The sequence below is a fragment of the Galeopterus variegatus genome, unplaced genomic scaffold, assembly GCF_000696425.1.
Source record: "Galeopterus variegatus unplaced genomic scaffold, G_variegatus-3.0.2 Scaffold1080, whole genome shotgun sequence".
NCBI classification, from domain to species: Eukaryota; Metazoa; Chordata; class Mammalia; order Dermoptera; family Cynocephalidae; genus Galeopterus; species Galeopterus variegatus.
In genome coordinates, this window is record NW_007727191.1 from 181,456 (window position 1) to 205,635 (window position 24,180).

The 24,180-nt window shown below is 44.9% G+C and overlaps 1 protein-coding gene across 1 annotated transcript in view; it reads right to left on the minus strand.

Moving 5' to 3' along the window:
* Positions 1 to 24,180, minus strand: part of CAMK1D (calcium/calmodulin-dependent protein kinase ID) — a 255,649-nt gene that overhangs the window by 18,780 nt on the left and 212,689 nt on the right. The window contains exon 6 of the mRNA XM_008574657.1: positions 16,703 to 16,778. Within this exon, the coding sequence (XP_008572879.1) occupies positions 16,703 to 16,778 (76 nt within the window). The remainder of the gene's footprint in view (positions 1 to 16,702; positions 16,779 to 24,180) is intronic.

Here is a 24,180-nt window from a genome sequence, read left to right on the forward strand (position 1 = left end):
CCACAAAGCCCATTTCAGAGTGACAGAAGAAGCATCTGCTCTATGATAATATTGGGGGACCTGATCACATCTCTCAGCATTGGACAGATCATCTAGGCAACAAATCAACAGAGTAACTATTATTCTTTCAGAAGGAAAGAAGAAAGGTAGGGTAATTAGAGGGGGGAAGGGGGAGCGACAGGGGGATGGGGAGAGATTGGACAAGCGGCATAAAGAATAATTATGATTTGTAACAATATGTATGCTAGTAATATTGATTTGATCAACATAACTCAATGTCGAACCCCCCAAATATGTACAATTTTGATTCAATAAAAAAAAAAAAGGCTGGATAGTATTCCATTGTCTGTACACACCACCTTTATGCACTCATCTGTCAATGGACATTTAGGTTGTTTCTGCCTCTTGGCTACTATAAATGATGCTGCTATGAATATGGGAGAGCAGACATCTCTTTTGAGATCCTGATTTCAGTTCTTTTGGATAAATATACAGAAGTGGAATTGCTGGGTTATATGGTAGCTCCATTTTTAATTTTTTGAGGAACCTCCATACTGTTTTCCATGGCAGCCAGCAGTGCTCACCAACAGTGTGCAAGGGTTCCAATTTCTCCAAAGCCTTGCCAACATTACTGCCTTTTTTTTTTTGATTTCTCCAAAAAACATACAAATGGCCAACATGTATATGAAAAAAATGCTCAGTGATCAGGGAAATGAAAATCAAAACCACAATAAGACGCCACTTCACACTTGTTAGGACAGCCATTATTAGGTAGTGACTTTTAAAAAGTGTTTCCACATAGATCTTACAGTAATACTTCAAGGTTTCCACTTTTAATCAGCCAATATACACATATTTACTCAGTGCCTTAGGTATACCTAGCATTGATTTGTTGGTTATTTATTTTGGTCCTACTGTGTGCCACGTGCTGAGTCTGACACTGGAGATAATTTCCACATAGATCTTACAGTAATACTTCAAGGTTTCCACTTTTAATCAGCCAATATACACATATTTACTCAGTGCCTTAGGTATACCTAGCATTCATTTGTTGGTTATTTATTTTGGTCCTACTGTGTGCCACGTGCTGAGTCTGACACTGGAGATAGGATAGTGAGAATCACTTCCTGCCTTCAGAGCTCAGTCCAGTGGGAGAGAGTGTCACATAAATAGATGACAGTGGCACAGGCAGTAACAATCACAGAGCTGTGCAGAGGCTGTCATGGGTACATAGAGCCTGTTCATCCAGCCCAAGTTGCTTCATGAGGAGTAGACGTGGTGGGTGCCGGTGCTTTGCCTCACAGGACGCAGATGTTTTACAGGAGAAACATAGGGCTACAGGCAGGTGTGGCTAAGCAGGGACAAGGGCACAGAGGCACACAAGACAGTCTATTTAAGAACCGAAGAGCACTTTGCTGCTGCTGCAGCTGCAGTTTAACATGTAAGTTGGCGAGCTAGGAGAGTTGAGGCTGGTGAGATCGATGGTGGCCAGGCTGTGCAGGGCTGTGCTCCCCACACCAGGGTGGCCGTCTATCCTGCAGGTGATAGGAAGCCCCTGAGAGATGCAGGCAGAGGAGTGACAGGGGCCACTGGCTCTGCAGCTGTGAGGGCTGGGTTTGAGGTAGGAAGACATGTTAGCAGCGGCACTACAGGCAAAGGAGAGGCAGAGGGCCCAGGCGTGGAAGACAGATTCCAGAGTATGTCCGAGAGAGAAATGGACAGGTTTGGCATGTGGCGATGCAGTCAGTGAAAGCCAGGATGACTCACAGGTCTCCAGCGTGGATGACTCCCTCTGCCGTCCACTGTGGTGAAGAGTGCAGGACAAGGAGCAGGTCCCAGGCTGCCTGAATGTGTCAACCACAGGGGCTGGAAATCCCAGCTTCCTCTAGTGGAAACTGCCCCCTTCGGGGAAGCAGCTCCAGGCAGTTCTTTGCCTGTGGGGGGTGGGTGGGTGGGAAGAGTCGGAGGAGGGGGCTGGTCCAACACAGGGTGGCCTGTGAGGCAGCCTGGCCTCAGTGGCAACTGGTTCTAGTAAATACTCTGCATCGCGCCTAGGTCTGACGATTAACAGAGGCCTGAGAAGAGGGAAGAGCAAAGGCCAGGAGGGGAAGGCCTCGGCTCAGAGGTGAGGCTGGGAGAGGAGTCCAGGCTGGGCTGTATCAGTGCTGGGGCTTCAGTTCATTCAACGTGAAGCTCTGCAACAAGCCCCTTTTGCTTAAGGTAACCAGAGAGAACCTGTTCTTTGTAATTAAAGGTGCCAACTACCCACAGAGGATACGGTGAACAGTCCATTCAGGCTGGGGTGAACTGGACCAGGTATGTGTGAGGATCTGGGTTAAGGCGGCCAGGCCAGCAGGCAGCTGGAGGGAGAGGCCTGAAGCCAGGGACATGATCTGGCCCCGGGGGTGCTGAGATAGAGCCATCCACATTTGCATTAAAGCAAGAGAGGGCAGAAGGTCACTCGGTGCGATGCTGTAGACACAGCCCAGGTGTTGCCAAAGGCCCCCCAACAGGCCTAATCTGGCCAACAGATGCATTTTGTTTAGCCAGCAGTGATTTAAAACAAATGTGACTGATTGACCATAGACAGGTGTTGATCTAGCAAGTTCACCACAGTCCCCACAAGTCCCCTCAGTCTTGGTATATACAAGCACGTATGTAGGTGTATGGGGCACCAATATTCAAATTCCCCAGAAGTCCGGCATAGACCAGATGGCTGTGCAAAAACAGCTAGTTCATCTGTTTCTTTGCATGTGCCTGCAACTCCCCAGCATGAACAAAAATGTCCCAGCTACTCACACATTACATAATCTCCCTGGCCCTCTACATTATCACCTGCTAAGTTGGTGACTTGGAGTTAATGACCAAGGATAGAGCTCTGGAGAAGGCCACTTGTAAGGGGAGGAGGAGCCTTAGCATTGTGTTAGGCTCTGTTGGGCTACAAGACCTGCACAAGGAGAGAGTCCTGTGGCCATGGCCCATAGGTGGGGTGAATTCCCCTCTACAACTGCTGCAGGGAGAATGAGTGGTCTAACTGGAGCAATCAGAGAGTGCTCCAGGGAGGAGGTATGACCTGTGCCTACATCAGCAATTCAGGCTGGTGCCCATCAGGGCCACCTGGGAAGCTTGTAAAACTGCAGATGCTCTGCATCCTCCCTACCTGAGTGCATCTGAATCTCAGGGCAGGGCCCAGGTATTTTTATTTTTTTAATTATAAAGGTAATTTATGCTTCTAGTTAAAAAATTCAAATAATGCAGAAAAGTATAAAGAAACAAGTTCACTCCCAGCCCCTCATTCCCACTCTTGTTATTAATACCCTGTGAATAGTTTTCAGAAACTTTCTTGGCATATACAAGCATGTATGCAGGTGTATGGGGTACCAGAATTCAAGGTCCCTGGAAATTTAGGATGGACCGGATGGCTGTGTAAGAGAACAGCTAGCATTTCCCTGCAGCTGCCAGCAAGCTCCTAGCATGAACAAAAACAGTCCCTCTTCAGGGGGGATGTTCCTTATTTTCCCTCTAAGGTTTCTGCTGATACTGGCTGGCCACCCTTTCCTGCCTTCTGACCCAGAGTGGGCACAGGCCTGTGGCTGCCGCTGCCCCAGCCCTGTCTCCTGAACCACACTTACCTTCCCTGAGCACAGGCCCCTCAGGTGTCCCACTGGGGACAGAAGATGAAACTGACAGTCAGGCCATCCTTCGGCTGTCACCAAGAACTGACTGAGGAACAACTATGTCCCAGGCATCGAAGGAGATGGTCAGAGTCCCTACTCTCACGGCATGAATGGGGGTGGATAGACACTCAACACTAAACTTCAAAATAAACAGGAAATACAAAACATAAACAGGAAAATTAACGGGGCACTGGTTACAGGAATCCACAGCATTTCATCCTCAATTGAGAATATTCCTTTCCTGTTCTCTGTGCCAGGGATGCTCTTCTCCCCTGGCAGCAGGACTGACCTGCTCACCCCCAAAGCTCTGTGTGTGTGGTCCTCATTCAGTGATGTCTCTCCTTTCACCAACCCTCCTAGGCAGGCCCCCTCCTTTTTGCTTTTCCAGCTTCCTGGGCACCACTATTATGGCACAAGTGTTAGCTTCCATCTGTCCACATCCCATCATTTCCTCTATTAGACTCTCAGCTCCCCAGAGGTGGCACTGGTGTCTCATTCGTTTTTGCAATCCCAGTACCTAGCCCAGTAAACAACAGGTGCTCAGCAAAAGTTTGCTGCATTGAATGAGGCCTTAAATGCTTCAATGTTTCAGGGACGGCCACCACCAGCCCTTTCTCCAAACATTCTCTAGCCTTCACAATCCAGCTTAAGGGCCATCTCTTTCTTGGTTCCTCTCAAGAAATCTAAAAAGATCATGGCTTGTTTTCATGCTTATAATGTTTATCTTCCCATGAAGATTATGACTTCCTGCAGGACAGAGACTGTCATACAGAGCATTTCTTTTGTGTCTTTCACTAGCACTCAACACGATTTAATGAATATTGGTGAACAAGAAATTATTTACAGGAAACATTTATGTTTGCACGTGTGTGTGCACGCATGCTTGCACACGAGCAAAAGCACATACTTAAGTTGACTTAAGCAGGGTTGAACACCCTGATGTGGGTGTTTACTCTGGAAAAGAAAAATTCAACCACATTTTTCCAGGTGTAATACTGTTTCAGTTATCTTTGCAGGGAAACCTCCTGAGGGCCAATGGCATCACTATAAGTGACATCCTTCAAGGCAGAGTGGCATGAACTCAGCAAACCATCAACAGATATTCTGAGCTCACATCTGTCCAGTGCCCTAAAGTTTCCTCCATGGATGGAGCTCCACGCTGTGGAGTCCCTCCACCACCAACAACCCATCTGATGATACAACTCACATGTGGTACTCCCTGCTCCCAGCCTGAGTCCTCAAACCAGAAGCTAAAGAGCATGTGTGATGAAGTGCTCTGCATAGCAGGGAGGCTGGCATAGAGTCACTGACTTTGATTCCAGGGTCCAGAGTCATATCTGCTCCAACCCCTCATTTAGGAGACTGGAAAGTGAATCCCAGAGAGATGAAGAGATGTTCTCAGGCCACAGTCAGTGGCAGACCTGGGTATCTATGCAGGGGTCTGGCCTAGAAAAACAAAGGTCACTTCAATCCTATCCTACAGATATTTATAGAGCATCACGTTGTACAAAATGCTGATCTTTTAGCAGTGAAGAAGACAGACCCAGATCTTGCCCCTCAGATTTCATAGTGCAGCCATATTTAAATAGGACAAGTGGAATATTTACTTTTCCACAGTAGGGAAACTAATTATGGTGAGTCACAGAAGTTCATAATAATAGCCACCATCTATTGAACAATTACTGTGTGCCAGGCACTGGGCTACGCAACTTACAGATATTGTCTCATTTAATGTATATTTATTAGGTTGATTTTCAATCTTCATTTTCCAGGTAAGGTCATACCGGCATGAGAGATTAGGCCCCTTGCTCATACCTAAGGGACAGAACAGAACTTTAACTCTATTTGTTCAACTCCATAGCTGAGTCATATTAACCTTTAATCTCTCCAGCCAGATAACGCCACTGCAAAGATGGGAAATACCATACATGGTCTCTGGCCCTCAAATTAGAGCATCACCATTTTCATATTATATATTTAGAAACAGAGCTGGAGACCAGGCCATGTGACCTGCTCAGAGTCCTTGCAGTTATAAAATCAATGTCTCAAGTCCTACCCCATCTGCCTTCCTGAAAGACAGATGAGAGGAGAGCGGTAGGACCATTATGGCCCTGTCTGTGGGAGATGGATTAGAGAAAAATGAACCTGCATCTATATTGAACCAAATTCCAATAGAATCATGTCAGATAGCCTTCGTTCAGTGCCATGCTCCCGTGCAGAGCTGCCAGGGGGCATAAAGGGGACAAGTCTCCTTCTGTCAACACTATGGTGCTGGGTGGAAGTTCAGGAATGCCTCCTTGACCTGGTGGAGTCGGGAAATGAAGTTATATACGTTAGTGAATTTTCTAAGTTCTTCTGAAATGTGCTTCTTGAGTGCTGAAACTTATTTTAAATATTTTATATAAAAATATTTGAGGGGCCGGCCCGGTGGCGCACTGGATAAGTGCGCCGCTTGGGAAGCGCGGCGGCGCTCCCGCCCGAGGGTTCGGATCCCACATACAGACCGGCTCCCGCTCACTGGCTGAGCGAGGCGCGGGAGCAACACCGAGGCTTGCGATCCCGTTGCCGGTCCGGTCCGGGGCAACACTGAGGGTTGCGATCCGTTGCCGGACACGGAAAAAAGACAAAAGACCAAAAAAAAAAAAATATTTGAATGCAATGGTCCACACTGACTACTGGATAATCGTCAGTAAATGTCAACCCAGAATTCTCATTTTAGTCTCATGGGGTAAAAAAAACTCTGAAGGAGAATGAGATTTGTGCCACTCTCCGAGGGCCAGCTCGAACTTTGCTTTCAGAGAGTTGTGCAGTTCCTTGGCCTGGGTTTCAGGGAAAGGAGGCACAGGTTCAAATCCCAGCTCTGCCAAGTACTGGCTGAGCAATACTGCTCTGAAGGAGAATGAGATTTGTGCCACTCTCCGAGGGCCAGCTCGAACTTTGCTTTCAGAGAGTTGTGCAGTTCCTTGGCCTGGGATTCAGGGAAAGGAGGCACAGGTTCAAATCCCAGCTCTGCCAAGTACTGGCTGAGCAATACTGGGGAAATTACTCACCCTCTCTGAGTCTCTGTTTAGTTCATGAATGGGGACAATGCCCACTTTACAGATAGTGTAATATATATAATATATACTATATAATAATATATATGATATATAAAACACACACACACACAGATTGACTGATCAAATGATTGATCGTTAGATAGCTAGATGGATACAGGCAGATGGACAGACACTAGAGACAGACGTGAAAGTGCCAGCTACTTGGCAATCATCAAATGCTGTTCCCGCCCCCTCACCCCCTCTTTTCCATCCCACCAACCCCATCCAATCCTTCACAGGTTCCTTTGGCTGAAATGCTCTGAAGTGGGAGGGCAAATGCTCAGCACCAGGAGGAACAATGTGAGGGGGAGAAAGGAGTGGACAAGCCCCGGGGGACCCAGTCCAATGTCCACACTCTAACCGTGAAAACAAAGCAACATATTTTTAAATTTCGTGCAAAGTCTCAGAACCATCCACTGAAGACCAAACATCCAGACCTGAACTTGTAAAGTGCTGGAGAAGGGAGAGCTCTGCCTCTGGTCCTTATTTTGGGCACTGTGTTATGAATATGATGACAGGATGTACTAGACCTGCTTTTAAACCTTGACCTGTGTGTGTGAATATTTCCAAGCATGTAGCCAAGGAGCCTTCAATTCTGAGAACAGCTCAAGACTTCCCGAGAACACTGACTCAAAGGAAGGCTATTTTTATGCAGATGGGCCACGGGTGCCATGAAAATGACTGAAACCACAAACCTCTATGTATACTGCAGATGAGGTAAGACTCATAAGGCCAAGCCAGGCTCAGTGGGCCTCTGAAAAACACTAGGAAAATCAACCAAATCTGGGCATCCCTCTCTTGGATACTAAAGTCTGTCTGATCTGCAGCAATCACCGGGTGGCCACTGTTTGCCCTTCTATCCTGGCACTCGGTAGGTATTCAAGTATTTATCGAATGAACGTCTGGGGTCTATATTAAGGAACCTGAGTTTTATTCCTCTTACTCTGGATAATGTGAAAGACTTTTAAAATAATAAAATAAAGCAAAGCTTTTGAAGCTGATAAATCTTATGCACTTATTTGCAAGGCACACTTAGTGAGCAAAATAGGTTTCAATACATTATTTGGATTTATAGAATAGAATGACCAATGAGACCTGAATCATTGTAATCCAATTATTTTGGTAACCATCTGTTTCATTATGTGCATTCCCAGAGCTTTCTCCTTGCAAACTCAGATGAGAGCAGGCCGGAGAAATTAAAAATGGTTCACGTATAAAACCATGTGCAGGTGATTCCAGCAATGCCGTTGATGAAAACAGAATGGATAAATGCCTATGTCAACCCCTGAGGTTTGGGTAATGCCCGTAAAGCTCGGAACGAGTAAGCAGATTAGGGAAAGATGTGGGGGAGAAAGGAAAGGGAATACTGGAGGGGAAAAAAGAAACACATTCCTTAGAAAGTTTATACATAACCAGAAGTGAAGGTTGGGGGCTTGGTAAGGAGGGGAAGAATAACACGCTTCCCCAAGCATGAGTTGTGAGGAGCATGATCCTTTAGGAGTCAACTTTCTCATTCTTCCATTAGCCAGAGGGACACCGCCTGGAGGAAGTCTGCGGTATTAGCACAGCCGCTCCCAGCCCCTCCGAGAGGATGATACACATCTGAAAGAAGCTGGCACAAAACCACTCTAAGATGGGCTCATGCTAACAGTGACACTGAGGGCATGGCAGGGACGAAGAGGGTGAGTGGGGAGAGCTTCCACCAGCTGGATATTGTGTGAGGAAACACACAGCTAAACCTGTAGCAGCTCCAATTAGTTCTCAGGAGGGATGAGTTTCACAACAAAGTGCTGAGGGTGCAGACATCCAATCTGGACGTGATCAACACCAAGCACCGACAGAGGGTGCTGAGGCCATGGAGGATTTGCAAATGCAATTTCTGCATCTAGACCTTGCTTTCTTCATGGTTAGCCTCTTCCCTCCCACCTCCCTCTCTCCTCCCTCCCTCGTGTTTCCAGTGGGTAGGCATGAATGCAACTGCACTTACTTCTAGGTCCCTCCATCCCATGGGCCATGGCCTCACTGCACTTCCCACTGGCTTTGTTTACCCTCTCCCCAGGCACTTTCCTCTAGAAAACAAACTCTTAGGACATGGCGAAGAGATCAGAAGCCAGACAGTGGAACAGCACATGTCATCTGCAGTTGAGTCACGGGCTTCCCTCCGCCAGGTCCCCTTCCACACAGCAGCAGGATCTCTCCCCTCCCGCCTCCCTCTCTGCCCCTTAGTCACAACCCTGCTGAGATCATGTGGCCTGAGTCAGCTGCCTCACCTCCTGGGTGCTGACCACCTTCTTCTCCGTGCACTTTTCTGTTCTTTTCTCCACATACACACTGCCCCCTCCCCCAATGCTGCTGCTGTGCGTTCTGACAGTAAACGCTTAAAAACATAACAATGGGCCAAAATAATCAACCACATTGTATATTGACAAAATAAAATTAAAACAAACAAACAAAAAATAACAAAGACCTCTTCTGATTCTTTTGCATGCTCAGTATGGTGCAAGGGGAATTAAAAATCCTGCTAATTCAGAGATTATACTTTCCCCTTTCCCAAGTTTTAGATATCCAAAGTGCAAAGCTGGATCAGCTCTTTCAAACTATATTTTTCAAATTATGTTTCCAGTAGAAGGGTGCATCCCTCCTTATACACAGGAAGCACATCCTAGCCTTAGACGAATGGGTCTCGAGGGATAAACCATCGCTCTCTACAGGACGGCCTTACAGATATTTGAAGTCAGAGCAGTGCCCTCAGCCTGCACTGGCCCTCTCCTGGTAGATTCCTACCCATCCCTCCAAGCCCAGATCATAGTAACCCGTCCTGGGAAGCCCTCTTCAAGCCTAGGCAGTGTTCAGGGCTCTGCCCTGGGAACTACCCAGCATGTCCCTCCCGTCTCATAACAGCCAGCCAGACTGTAATGAATCTGTTGACTGTCTGTTTCCTCTGAGGCCAGGGCAGTAAGGAATTGGTCCCAACATCCCCATCCTATTGCCTGAGGCATACCAGGCTCAATAAATGTTACTTAAGTGAATGAAAACCAATCCCTGCTTTCCATTCTCTGGGCTAAATGTCCCTATGCAAATGACGGTCTCCAGGCAGTGATGCTGAGATGAAAATCACACAGCAGAGGAAGTAAAATGTTTTTTCATGTGGCCTGAAGCTGCACCACTCAGGGTGCAAAAGTGATGTACCTGAGCCACTCCTGACCAGCTTCTCCTTCTGCAGTGCCCTGTAGGCCACACGGCCTCTGCAATACCATGGATATGGGTGGATTCCTCCCTGCCTGAAGTTACTGGCAGGGAGATGCTCTCCTGCCATCTAAAAGGCAGACCTTCTTTAGCTCAATGGCACTGTTGTAAAATGTCCCCCATTGCTGCTGTGTATACCCCTGTACCTACTCTTTGAAACCAGAGAGTCTTTTGAGGGGTTAGAAGTGAACCCACTGGCCCCGACAACAAGTCAAGCCCCTTGCCTGAAAGAGTGAGAGGAGGGTCACTTGCAAAGCTGAAATATGGCCAAGCAGGGCTTGTGCCTGAGACTCAAGCTACAGGGACTCACAACCCACAGATGGCATCAAGACATCTGCAGGATCCAGCTGGGATAGAGGACAGAGGGGAGATTGGGCACCTTTCTGAAGAAAAGAGGGTCACTTGCAAAGCTGAAATATGGCCAAGCAGGGCTTGTGCCTGAGACTCAAGCTACAGGGACTCACAACCCACAGATGGCATCGAGACATCTGCAGGATCCAGCTGGGATAGAGGACAGAGGGGAGATTGGGCACCTTTCTGAAGATCCTTGGAAAGCAGACACGCTGAAATGCAATCTGTGAACTAAAATCAGTAAACCTAAGCATTATAGCAGTCAATGCCTGCTGAAACTAAAAATGATGATTCTGGAATGATAAAGGAAAAGGGCAGTGGTTGGTGGCTGCTCTAAAGGATGCAGGGTAGGAACTGTTCAGCACAGGCTGCTCTGAGCAGCTAACAGGAAGAACTGCCTGCTCAACAGAAATGTCCCTGGGTAGAGAGGGGCAACCTGGAGCCTCACCAGGCTTTATGGATGTATTTGAGGCCATCGGACTCCACTGCTCTGATTCTTTGTTCAAAAAGAAAACTGGTTTTAATTTAGTTTCTCATTGAGCATTTCCTATAGAGGAGAGATCATGTTGTTTGGTGACATGCATATCCAATTACCTTGTGGAGTACAAATCTCATTTATGATTTAGTAAATGAAAAAAAATCTCTTTTGAGTCTGACTTGTGTGAGTCAATTCTGGTTTTAATTTGGTTTCTCATTGAGCATTTCCTATAGAGGAGAGATCATGTTGTTTGGTGACATGCATATCCAATTACCTTGTGGAGTACAAGTCTCATTTATGATTTAGTAAATGAAAAAAAATCTCTTTTGAGTCTGACTTGTGTGAGTCAATTCATGGGGATCATCTGAGAAAGATGAATAGACAGGTCTAACTCAGTTTCTAAACTTCTAAAGCCAAGGTACAAAACAATGGGCCCACAGTGGCCTCAATCAGGACATGTGCTCTGCCTTGCAAAGCTCATGAATACAAGAAGCCTGCTGCCTCCTGGTGATGCCAGTGAATTGGTCTTGCTAATGTTAACACTCCTCATTCTGAAAGGAGTAACAACCATCATAATCACCCAGCTGGGGCTGGGGCTTGCTGATCACACTGCATTCTCTTCCATGGATGCTTGGTTTCGTGTTCTCTCCCCAGAACATGTGTATTCCATAAAGAGCCAGCTGTCAACAGTTCAAAGGGACAGGGATTGCCTTGGTGAGTATCATTTTTTGAACACAGCACGCAGATTAGGCATTCCTAGTTCCACTCTTACAAAGCTGATTAAGCTGTATACATGAACAAATCAACATTTATGTGACCTTGTTTTAAAAAGTGAATAACATAGGAAGCCAGTAAAAAGGGAAAGGGATTCCCATCAGTATGTTGCCTAGAGTGTCTTCTAGGCAGAGAGGTCAGAGGTCTCACCATCCACAGCCAAGTCCACCCTGGCCCATCCAGCCTACTCTCATGCCTCTGACCTATCTACTTCGATTCAGAAGTGGGAATCTCCTTAGGATCTTTCTCAGCAAAAACTCACTGCTTCTCCATAGCATGTTGCATTCTTGAGCATAATTTAGGCAAACGATCATTAAATAAACTCCCTGAAGTTGTGAAAAGAAATGCAGACTACACGTTAGCACAAAGTTGAGCTTGATCCATGAGATGCTGATTCTCACCTTGAATGGGGAAATTTATTTCCTTGGAACTTGTGCTGTTGTGGCTGAGCCACGCCCACCAGAGTGGACACCAACACGCTCATCATTCCATCCTCAATCCTGAGCAGGGGCTTAAGTTATGTAAGCAAAGATGTTTTTTGTAAGCCCTAATCCCCCACGGAAGATTCCTGGCAGGGTAAGAATCCACCAAATGTGTTTTTAAAAATGAGTATCCTTGGTAGAAAAAATATTTCTCCTTCCAAATGATGGATAACAGAGAAATGAACAGGGAGACCCAAAGAGAGCCAATTTATCAAGTATCTGCATGAATACAATGAGGAATGTTTATATGGCATGCGGAGAGGAGAAAATTTGGTGTCATGGTCTGTCACAGCCACTTTTGCTGCAGTGTGATATCTCAGCATGACAGTTTCATCAAATGAAAATAATAGCGCCTCATTGCACAAAACTGCAGAGGCTAACCTCTTTTTCATTACAGTTGGAAGGAAGAATGAGGAGCTCTGTGCCATCCCCAGGGGGGCAGCTGGCTTTCCCAGTGTGCTGCCTGTTGGTCATGGCCTGCTCAGCAGCCTTGCTCAGAAGTCTTCCGACAAGGGGTGGGAGTGGAGAGATCAGGTCACAGGACATTCACAGGGTATTGCACGAGCCCTCACTCACACCACAGTAGCCCTGCTCCTGTGCCTGCTCCCCTCCCCTGCTCGATGCTGTGTCTCTCCTCTGTGCTTATGTTAGTCTTATCAACCTTTTGGACATACCTGGACTGGTGCCCCTGTGCTCAATGATGGCGTCATTCCGTGACCTCCTGCTGCTTGTCTCCCTGCACAACAGCCCACCAACCTTGAATTTATCATGATCAGTGTTAACAACGAGCATTTCTTGAGTACTTTCTCTATTCCAGGCACTGTGCTAGGTGCTAAAGATATAAAGATGACAAAGACCCACTGCCTGTCATCAGAGCACTAATAGTGTGTATGGAGAGACAAGATGGATTCATGAGTGGATCAATCAACTGATAATGATAAATTCAGGATGGTGGGTCTCCAAGCCTAGCCATGGGATGTAGTAAATGATATTGAGGATTTGGCCTATCACCCAGAGGGATCTAAACATCCCATAGGATACAACTGAGATGCCCAAAAGTCCTTTCATTCTCTGCTTGGGGCTCTCAGAGCTCTGGAAAGCACCAAGGAAAATAAAGCCCAGGCTGCCATTTTGAAGTATGACACAGTCATGAAATTGACCTGAGACTAGTCTCTGGGGCAAAGCTGGTGGTAATTAGGAAACCAGCAAATGTAAGCCTATCTGTTTTATACTTAAAACAGAAGTGAAGAAATAAGGTGTGTCTTTGGTTAATATTACTCTTGAACCGTCACAAATATTGCACTGGATACCACAATTACAAGCATTTGGATGCACCATTCGAATCATACCCAGATACGTGTGCCAGCGTCTCTGCCTCACACCTTTTTTGTACTCCACATGTGCGTACACTACCACTGGATATCTCAAAGGGGTCTCGAGCCTAACATGCCCAAAACCAAGTTCTTGAGCTTACCCACCCCCCAACCCTGTTCCTCCACCCATCCCCTTTCTTTTTTCTTAACCATTTACACAGTTGCTTAAAACAAAAACTTGGATTTATACTTGAAATATCCCTCTCCTTCATCCCCCTGCATCCAAAACATATCTTAAATCTATCCACCACTCTCCTTTCATTGTTCAGGAGAAGCGATTATTATTTTTCCTCAACCAGGATAACCAGAATCAAACTATAATGTAAATCAGATTTACCAGCACCTCTGCTCAAAACCCTTCTTTTGCTTCCCAGTACCCTTGGGTTAAAATCCAAACATTCTACCACGTCCCTCCACTCTGGCAATTGCCTGCTTCTTGAGTGGCACTTTCTGATGTACTGTCTTGAGACTGTCTCTAGCCACATTGGCCTTCTTTCCAACATTTTCCTACCTATGCCCAGGGCAGACATGGTGAGCTGCCTGCCAGTCCATTTTCTGCTTTCTTCTACACGAGCAGAATTGTGATTTCACTCAGGGGATTTCCCTCATCCACACTAGCACCTGCTGCACTTGGCCAACAACGATAGTCCCATTTTCTTTGCCAGTGGCTGATTTAGAAAAGACACAAGAGAGCTTGCTCTCACGTGCTCTCTGTCCACCATGTGAGGAAACAGTGAGAAGGCGGACATCTGCTAGCCAGGAAGAGAGCCCTCACCAGAACCCAAGTTGGCCGGCACCTTGATCTTGGACTTCCAGCCTCCAGAACTGTAAGAAATAAATGTCTCCTGTTTAAACCACCTACTCTATGGCATTTTGTTATAGCAGCCTGAGCTAAAACATCAGTGCTTAGTTTTAAACTGCTTATCCTAGTAATTCTAAGAAACATCTGTCAAGACGTACCTCCTCATAGCTGTACCAAGACCCTATGCCAACGCCAAGACTTCAGAGAAATAATCATATATATTTAAACAAACCCAAAGGGAGTCTATAGTCATTTGTGCAGACCACAGGAGTGGTGAAAGGTTCATAACAGGTGCGAGGCAACTTCAAAAAGTTTGCAGAAAAATAGAATTAAAAGATAGTAAAAATCTTTCCATGAATTTTTTGAAGTACCCTCATACAAAGGAACAAACAGTCAAAAAGCCAGAAAAGATTTCCCAGCCTCACAGATTTCTCTAAACAGACACAAGCTTTTTGCAGGAAGGGCACTAACCTATCATTATTTTCTTAAGCCTTTCAGTCAAGCTGGGTGAGGCAGGACCTCTGATAAGAATTTTACTTGAGGATTTAAGGAGCCAGGGTGATATAACATAGGGCCCAGGTCCAGTATCTGCTTACTCAAGAACCCCCCTAAAATGGTATGCAAAATTGTATGTGTGTGTGTTATTTCACTAGGGGAGAGGGTCCACAACTTCATTAGATTCTCAGAAGGGGCCTCTCCCACAAAAGGATGAAATAACTGCAGAAAATGGTCAACGTGCTTTGAAAGTGAAAGCACTATATATGTGCAACAGCTTGGTTTTAGAGCTCAGATGAATCTGCCCTTTTTACCTATATCCATAAAAGAGAGCCTTATAGGCCAACTATATTATAATAGATAAAATTCTCCTGTGACAATGGCAAGAATCTATAGGAGCTGTCATCTAAATCCACACTAAACTACAAAAGCTGCCCAGTTGAATGAACACTGTAGAAAGACCATTTGCTTCCCAGATAATGAGACAAAGCCAGTACAGGGGGGATGTTTCTAGCATTCCTGGAGAAGAACAGAATGCCACATGCTGTCAGAACTTTCTCCAATCATAATCCCCTGCAGTCTTTCACTGTGTGCACGGGGCTCTGTCTGCTAGAAAACGTTCCCTTCCTTGGGGATGTTGAGGAGGAGAAATTTATTTCCTAGCAATTACTGAAACTAGTTGGCCTAAACCCACCCTAAAAGTATGTTCCATAATAAGTATTTTGGAAGTATAACTGAAAAAAGAAATTGTAATTTAAAAATAACATTATAGTGGACTTAAGCAATATAAAACAAAACAATAAGAAATAAAACCAATGATACTGAAATAATTGCAAGAAGCCTATGGCATAGGACTGCGTTTCCTGGTTTACGGAGATAAGTCATCTGAGAAGAAATGAGAAATCCAAAGGCTAAATTTTTATTTTCATTACATTTTTTTCTAATTGTGATTTCTTTTGGAGATGTCCTAATATTTTCACAGTGTTTTGTATTCTTCCAAAAGCCAAGGTGGCACATGAAAAGATTCTCCATGTCATTAGCTATTAGGGAAATGCAAATCAAAACCACAATGAGATACTACTTTCACACCCACTGGGATGGCTGTTCTCCAAAAAATGGAAAATAACAAGTGTTGGCAGGAAGGGGACTGGCCTATCATTCATTTCCTTAAGCCCTTCACTCAAGTTGGGCAAGCAGGACCTCTGACAGCAGTGCAAAGACCCTACCCATGACAAGATTTCGGAGTGGATGTGGAGAAATTGAAACCTTTGTGCATTGCTGCTGTAGAAAATTGTATGGTGGTTCCTCAAAAGTTAAACACTGAATTACCATATGATCCAGCAATTCCACTTCTAGATATATATCCCAAAGAGTTGAAAGCAGGGATTTGAACAGATACGTGTACACTACTGTTCATAGAAGCATTATTCACAAAAGCAGCCAAAAGGTGGAAACAGCCCAAGTGTCCACAGACAGATGAGTGGATAAACGAAGTGTGGTCTATACATACAGTGGAATATTAGTCAGCCTTAAAAAGGAAGTAAATTCTGACACATGCTACAGCATGCATGCACCTTGAATACATTACACTAAGTGAAATACTCAAAAAGAGAAATCTGGAATGATTCCACGTATATGAAGTTCCTAGAGTAGTCAAATTCATGGAGACAGAAAGAAGAATGAAGGTTGCCAGGGGCTGGAGGAGGAAGGTATAGGGAGTTATTGTTTAACAGGTAAAGAGTTTGGAATGATGAAAAACTTCTGGAAATGGATAATGATGATGGACGTACAACATTGTGAATGTGCTTTATGCCACTGAATTGTACCTTAAAGGAGGCTGAAATGGTTAATTTTGTGTTATATATATTTTGCCACATTAAAAATAATAAAGGGGGAAAGGAAACCAGGGTGGCAAGCAATACTTACAAGATGTAGGCAATCACCCCGATGGACCAGCAGTCGACAGCTTTGCTGTAAGGTTTCTGGGCAAGGACTTCAGGAGCTGTGAATGATAAGTAGAGATGCAGCCTGATGATTTAAATGCCTGAGACTGAAGACAATTTTTAGGGATTTTTTTCTTTCTCTGCCTGCTCTTCGGGTAGGACTTTCTATAAGTCTAAAACTTGACTAGAGAGATATGACCCATTTTATTTTTTGGCTTTTCTAACTAGAAAAAAATGAAGTTATTTTTGTGTATTTGCATGCATGTGTTTAACTAGAGACTATCAATCAAATTCAATCAACAAACACTTAACAGGTGGCTATTTTATGGCAGTGCTGCGCTAACCACTATAGCTCAGACCAGACTGACACTCAGTTTGCGGTCTGGAGTATGTGACTTCACCTCAAATCAACTCTAGGCAGTATTTCTGGCCCTGCTGTAGGACTTTGCTGGGTGCTCTGGGGACAGGAAGGTGAGGTGGCCTCTCTCTGCCTTCATGGAGCTGGCAGTGAGGTAGAACTCAGAGCTACAATGAGGTCTTTAGGAATCCTGCTCCAGGCCTGTTCTTAGTTCATTCTCTAAGGTTTGGGATGGCGATCTGCGAGCACTTTCATTTCATTTTCTCATCTGTGAAACAGGAAAAATGCTACTTAATCTCACTTTCTTGGTCCTAAAACAATATTCACTAAGAGTCATCCATTCTGGGGTTTGGGGCTCATTTTGTACTATTCCCACATTCCTTGTTCCTAGCCCCATGGCTACGACCTACAGTCAGATACCCACCAGTGTCTGGTGACCAGCAGTGTCTGGCATAGCTGGCACTCAATACATACTTGTGCAAAGAGTAAATAAATACAAGAAGAGACAGTGAATCTTATTCATAAATGAAATCTCCTTTCCCCCCAAACACATCTGATTGAAATGTTTTTAGAGCAGATTTTCCAGAAAAGTTAAAAGAACACAAAAAATAAAAATGGCTTTAGCAATAAGGCACATGTTATATGCTGAACTGTGTGTTCTATGGGGTTTGGATGCACAAACTCACGTACCCTAACATGCCTCGTGGGGAAGCCCTATTATCATGATCATCGTTATTCCCAAATTACAGGTGAGGACACAGAGGTACTGAGAGGTTAGGCAACTTAGCCACAGTGATCCAGCTGGAAAGTGGCCTAATCTGTATTAAGTGCCTGCTGTCAGCTGGGTCTTGTGCTAGTCATTTGTGAGTATTTTCTATCATAATCCTTTCAACAACTCTTATAATGATCACAACCTGCACCTGATAGAAAGGAAAATGATAAGGAACCTGATAAGGAAAATGAGCCTCAGAGAAGTTAAGTAACTTGTCCAGCATCACACAGCTAGATATGGAAGAGCTGGGATTTGAAACCAGGTTAATCTGATCCTTGTCCTGGCTCTATCCACTAAAATATACTGTTTGTTAACATGAGAGCTTCTTCGGTCTCTAAGAAAAGTCCTTTTGCAGAAAACTAACAGGGAGATCCTCTCTTTTATTCTGTTAAGGATAAATATCTCCCTGAGCAGGAAAGGAAACATATACAAACTATTGTTGAATGTCTCTGCTTATAGGAAGTGAGAAATACAATCCACAGATAATCCCCAAATCTAATTTTAGGTTTCAGTCCCCAATTCCTTCAAACTCCCTATTAGCCTTTCTTTTTAAACAAGAGCACAATAAATAAACGAGCACGTCTTTTCTTTGATGTTTGCCCTCAATGCAGTGGCAAAAGGGAGACAGTCTGTAACAAGAGGTACTAACAGGAGAGTGGCCCCTGGGGAGCTAGGGCCTGCCTGCATCGATGCTACCTTCCCCCACAACTGCTAAGAGCATATTTTGCAGACTCTTCTATTATGAAAACTGACAAAATGGAGGCCAGTTATTACAGTAAATGTCTTTTGATTTAGGAGGTAAGTCTTCCCCAGGCTGGCACTCTGATCTGCGTGGCACACGGGCACAGATGGTGCAAGAAGTGACTGCATCTGCAGAGAACTTCCAGGGCCACCCTCGTGGCCCGATGGAAAGTTCCTGAGAGGCAGAGAAGGTGCAGAGGGCACCATCTGACCAGCTTCACCTCCCACGGCGCTGACAGCAGATGTCAGGAAGGCAGAGCCAAGCTCCTGAGTGGGGGCGGAGGCACTGAGTTCTGTGTCACAGTGATCTACAGGGCTCCTTAGTGAGATGGCCAGCCAGCCTGGCCCAGCCACTCCACAGAACCAGAGGTGAACAACACTACCGACACACAGGAAAGGAACAGGAATAAGAGGCCATGCACGGCCACTGCAAAGAGGAGCTGATACTCCTGCTCTCCTGAGCTCTCTCCATCCTCCTGGTTCTCCAGCATCGTGGATAGGAGGAAGAACTCTTTAGAAAAACACATCTCCCTCCCCCTCTCCATCGTCTGTCAGAAAGATTGAGCTCTCTCCATCCTCCTGGTTCTCCAGCATCGTGGATAGGAGGAGGAAGAACTCTTTAGAAAAACACATCTCCCTCCCCCTCTCCATCGTCTGTCAGAAAGAGAAGTGTGCCAGCCACCATTGTTGTTCAGAAAACGAGAGAACAGAGAACCTGGTTTCCTTCAAGAAATCCATACACCGAGGGGCAACTGCCCGGCAAATCCACCAGCACACTGGGGAGCTGTGCAAAGCACTGCAGAGACTTGAAAAGCAAGTGGCTGGTTTTTATGCAACTTGGAGCTTGGGTGTTACTTCAGACATTTAGATTCTTGAAGCCACAGACTAACTACACTTCAAAGCATTTTTAAATATGAGATACCTCTTAAATGGCAACGTTTATAACATCAAGTATATGGTTAAAACAAAGATTTCTGGTTTGGATCAGTAACATGGATGTTAGGGGAAAAGTTCTAAATGATTAACAAGTAAATATCAGCATAACAATATTGGGGATGGAAATTTATGTATTTGTGCCAAACATTTCTTGTTCTTTTTGGTTTTATGTCTTATTCAGGTTATATCTGCTAAGGTTCTTAATTGCACTTGGAAATAAATGCACAGCATGAAGAGAGAGGTGTAATGTAATGATAAAAAAGACAAAGCAAATTGATTTGAAAGTAATATCCCCACCAACATCAAATATTTTTAAAATAGTATAATGGCACATGCACCAATAGCCTAAATTATAATTTCACCTGTAACGTGATTGCTGGAACCAAGGGTCCTCTGCAACATTGGCCCCTTTGGAAGAAGCCTACCTGGATCACTTCAAATAGTTACTTTTAATCTCACAGAAATTCTTAAAAAAAAATCCTCTGGCAATGTTCAAAATGCTCCTGACAATGTAATATGGGGACCAAATCATGATAAACCTGGAGTTTGGGGGCTCATTTTCTCTCCTGCTCTCCCCTCTGCTGTGCAGTTGGCTCCACTGTATTTCACCTGGCCTAGAGGCCTCCTGCTCCTACTATATTGATTCTTTTCAGCTGTGGGGTAGCAAGCAGCCCTGGGGGAGGCCACTTCTCACTCCGAGAACCAGCCAGACTCCTTAGTATTGTTATTGGTCTTCTAACACTTGACAAGAACTCTGCCTTAATTCTAAAAAAAATCACAGCCTCCAATTTACAAACTTTCAGAAGACAAAGGAGCCTCTGGGCCAAGGAGGAGACGAGCACTGTTCACTGGGAGCGCGGAAAGTGACTGGGGCTCTGAGACACTCCACCACACTTCCATCTCCCCACCAATACTGCCCAGCAATGCCGAAGAGCTTCTGGATCAAGGAGAAATAATATTCCCTTCTAATTGTAAGCAGCAGAATTCATGTGTGGTGTGAGAACCGGGCACCCACCACCCCACGCCTTCTAAAAGAGGGAGGCTTTGAATCAAAATAACTTAATTGGATCGGTTGACAAAGAGCAGTCATTAAAAAGGTTCCTGGCTTTCTGAAGCCATTAGCCCCCAGGCAAAGTGGGACAGAAGGAAAATCTTGTCATAGCCAAGACAGAAGGAAACTCAACTCAAGTGACAAGGCCAAGTCCCTGGAGGCTGTCAGTGGCTGAAGAGAGACCCACCCCCCTGGAGGTGTTGACAGGGACACAGAGTATGGAAGACATAGATAGCAGGTCCAACCTTCTGACTGTCCCTTAGGCTTGGCCAAAGCTAGCCTTTTAGAGGTGGAGAGAGTGAGGTTGGAGTGGGGGCAGCTGTAGCCGGGTGACATGTGTTGGGCATGACAGTTGGGGTCCCTGGTTTACTCACCAAAATCCTATAACTCACTAGCCTCCTGTGACACCCACTGTACCTCACAGTCTTGTTATGTCTGTGTGAGTCATGCCGCCAAATACCAGACTTCATGCTGCTGGAGAACAGGGACAAGGCTCTGGTCTTTGTATGTTCAGGGCTGAACACATTCCAGGCTCGGTCAACACAAGGTTATTCAGCCGGACCCAACCCAATCACCACACAGACCATTATTTCTATGGGAAAGTGTTTTCCAAATTCCATAAAAATAAACTTAAATAATTGTTGAGTTACAAATAAACTTAAATAACTGTTGAATAGGTACAGAAGAAAAAAAAAGAAGAGAGAGAGAGAAACAAATGAATTTTGTAACACCAACAATCTTCAATTGGGAAGTACCTGTTTTAGGTAAAAGACAGATCAATTGTCAAATACCTTTCTATGAGCAAATAAATTATTTCTGACAGGAATCTGGGCGATAAAACAGGCAGAATTTGCCCTAATTCTCATCGTGTGAATGTGTCAGTTACTCATGCTACTCTCCTTTCAACACCTTTTCTCAAAGGGATTTCACAATTACTAGGTTTAGGTCAGAAGAAATATTCTGTTACATGATCTCTCAGAACCTCCCTCTTGGTCAGATCTTGGGTGCTATTAATTCAGATTTCTTTGCAGTTCCTGATAGAAACAGTATTTCATTGGCTTAATTAGTTTACACTAGTAAATAAAAGTTAATCTCCATGTAAACCATGAAGCCTCAGAAGAGTGTCCCAAAAGCAATTAGAGATCTCTGAGGACACATGTGGTCTTCCTCAGAGCCCCAGGCTTAACTCATACTCTATAAAACAGTAGATTTAGAATTAGAAATAATTAGATTTACAACTGTGAGACTCATGACCAACCCACTTACGGAAAATTCCATTTTGTGGGAGACGTCTTCTATAAACCTAGTTATTTTATATTGATTTAGAGCAAGTATTCCTGGTAAAGGGAAGAACTCCAGAGATTTCCAAAAAAACAGAATTTCAAAAACCTTTCATCTTGTTTTCAAAACAATTCAATTGCCGACTTTCCTTACTGAAGGAGGGAGAAGAAAAAAGGCTTAGCCCAGTGGAACTGGAAACTAAGAGAGCAGCTGTCTTGTGGGATGGGGGACCGCAGCAATCAATCTTCGTGTTCTTATAAAGGAAAAGAAGATTTTTTTCCCTTTTCCTGAGCATTCACAGAGGTGCCAAAGAAAAGTTTCTGCTGGGAGGGGGTAGAAAACTGAGAAGATCTTGCCCCATTACTAAACTCTCATTCAAGGTGATGTGCCCCCTCTGTGGGTGTCTGTCCTACCCATACCCTCAATACTTCAAAGATGACCACCTCCAGCAAATGAGGGACAGCGAAAAAATGAGGAGGGAGGTGCCCTGGATGCCAGAAGATAAAAGCCAATGGTCCAGAACCAGTGTGACCTGGAGAGTGTTTCTCCCTCAGCCAGTCACTTAATCAACAGTTGCTGAAGTGACTCTCGTGGACGGCGTCCCACTGTGGGCACAGGCTTCATGGGGTGAAGAAGACACACCTGGCTCCTACCCCCAGGGGCTCCTCTTCTCCTGAGTATTGAGTTTAGACACGGGCCACAGAAGTAAGCAAGGCACCACCACTGCTGTCCTCCTGAGAAAGAGGAGTGGCCAAGACAGACGAGATCAGGGCGCAATGGGAGAGGCGTTTTTAATCTTTGAGTTAAACTCACACTGAACAAAACTCAGAAAATACTGAACTTACTCTAAAGAAAACTCTGTTACATTTCAGATCCAGCACTGAATGAGAGAACAGAATAATAGACTGGACTCTGTGCTGGTGTATCTTGGGGAATTCATTCTCTCTCCATGCCTCAGTTTCCTGTCTTGAAGGGAACCTGTGACTTTGTCTTAGAGTTCTGCTTTCATGTGGAAAATAATTTGAACTCATGGAAGAGCTCATGTGACCCTTCATTTTAAGGAGCACCATTAGATGTTTGAGTTTAGGGCCAGTCTTCCTGTCCCCGAGGAACATCCACCAAGAGGTGAGAAGAAACATAGCTCCTTTGCTAGTGGATGAGCAGGGACAGTCACTAAATCAAACTGCAACAGAGTTTCAAAGAGTTAGTGACGCTGCATGTCACAGAGGTGGTGAGAAGATTTCTTTTAAACAGTGAGAAAGATGACATTTCTCCCCACCAGTGGCCTGTTCAGAGATGGTAAATAAAATTCTAAAGATCAAGGATAACAAAACTTGGCTTTTGTGTGGTTAGAACCTCGGACAAACATTCCAGGGGTGAACTTGGCCTCAGTAAGAATGACAGCACAACAAGGAGGGAAAACTGAAACTGGATGTGCTTAGCCAGGTTGCTTGCCATCAGCAGCAGAGTTTCCAGCAGCAGAGCTATTAAAGAAAAACTCAGATAATGAGGGGTTACCGTGAGCAATCTTAATAAACAGTTGGTGCCTCACCTACGTTTGGAGTATTGCAGGCTGGATCGCTGGCAAATAAAAATACAGCAGAAATTCCTAGCCTGTGGCTTGTCTCTCACCCAATGTCTCAGAAGAGGAGTAGAAGGTTCTTGGGATAGCTCTTTCTGTTGGTATAGACTCCTTTGCCCTTTCTTATCCTTCACTTACACTGTAATTTACTAAAAACATATTGCTGAAGAGCAGCTCACTCTGATTTTCCTAGTAGCCTCTTGGATTTTACCACAGGCACGAAAAGTCTCCATTAAAGTGCCCATAGTGGTTTATAATTACCATTCAGATCTGAGCTGAGATTACTGTTCAAACACTACCTAAGCCAGAGTGTGGCTGGTGGGTGGAGGGGCAGAGCTGAGGGATGCGAGGGGAGCAGAAAATGGGAGGGCAGTTGGGGTTGTAAAATGTGGGAGAGACTTGGAATTCAGCAGGATGGAGGAAGCCCAATGTTCCGAGTAAGGCATTTCAGAGCAACGTGGCAACTAATAACCCTGCTATGTGGTCCTGAGAGGTTATCCCAAGATTCAGCCTCCAACCCTGTCTGGTTTGTGACCACAATGGGATATCTGCTTTGTACTTAAGCCAATCTTTTCTTTAGAAATCTTACAAGAAGTGACACTTCAAAATTAAGAAGATTGTTAACAGATATTCCAATGTTTTGATTTTTAATCAATACAAAGAGGAAAAAAAAAAAGAAGGGAATGCAGAAATGCTGTCCCTCTTCTCTACCACGACAAAATGGTGCTAGTTCGGAGACT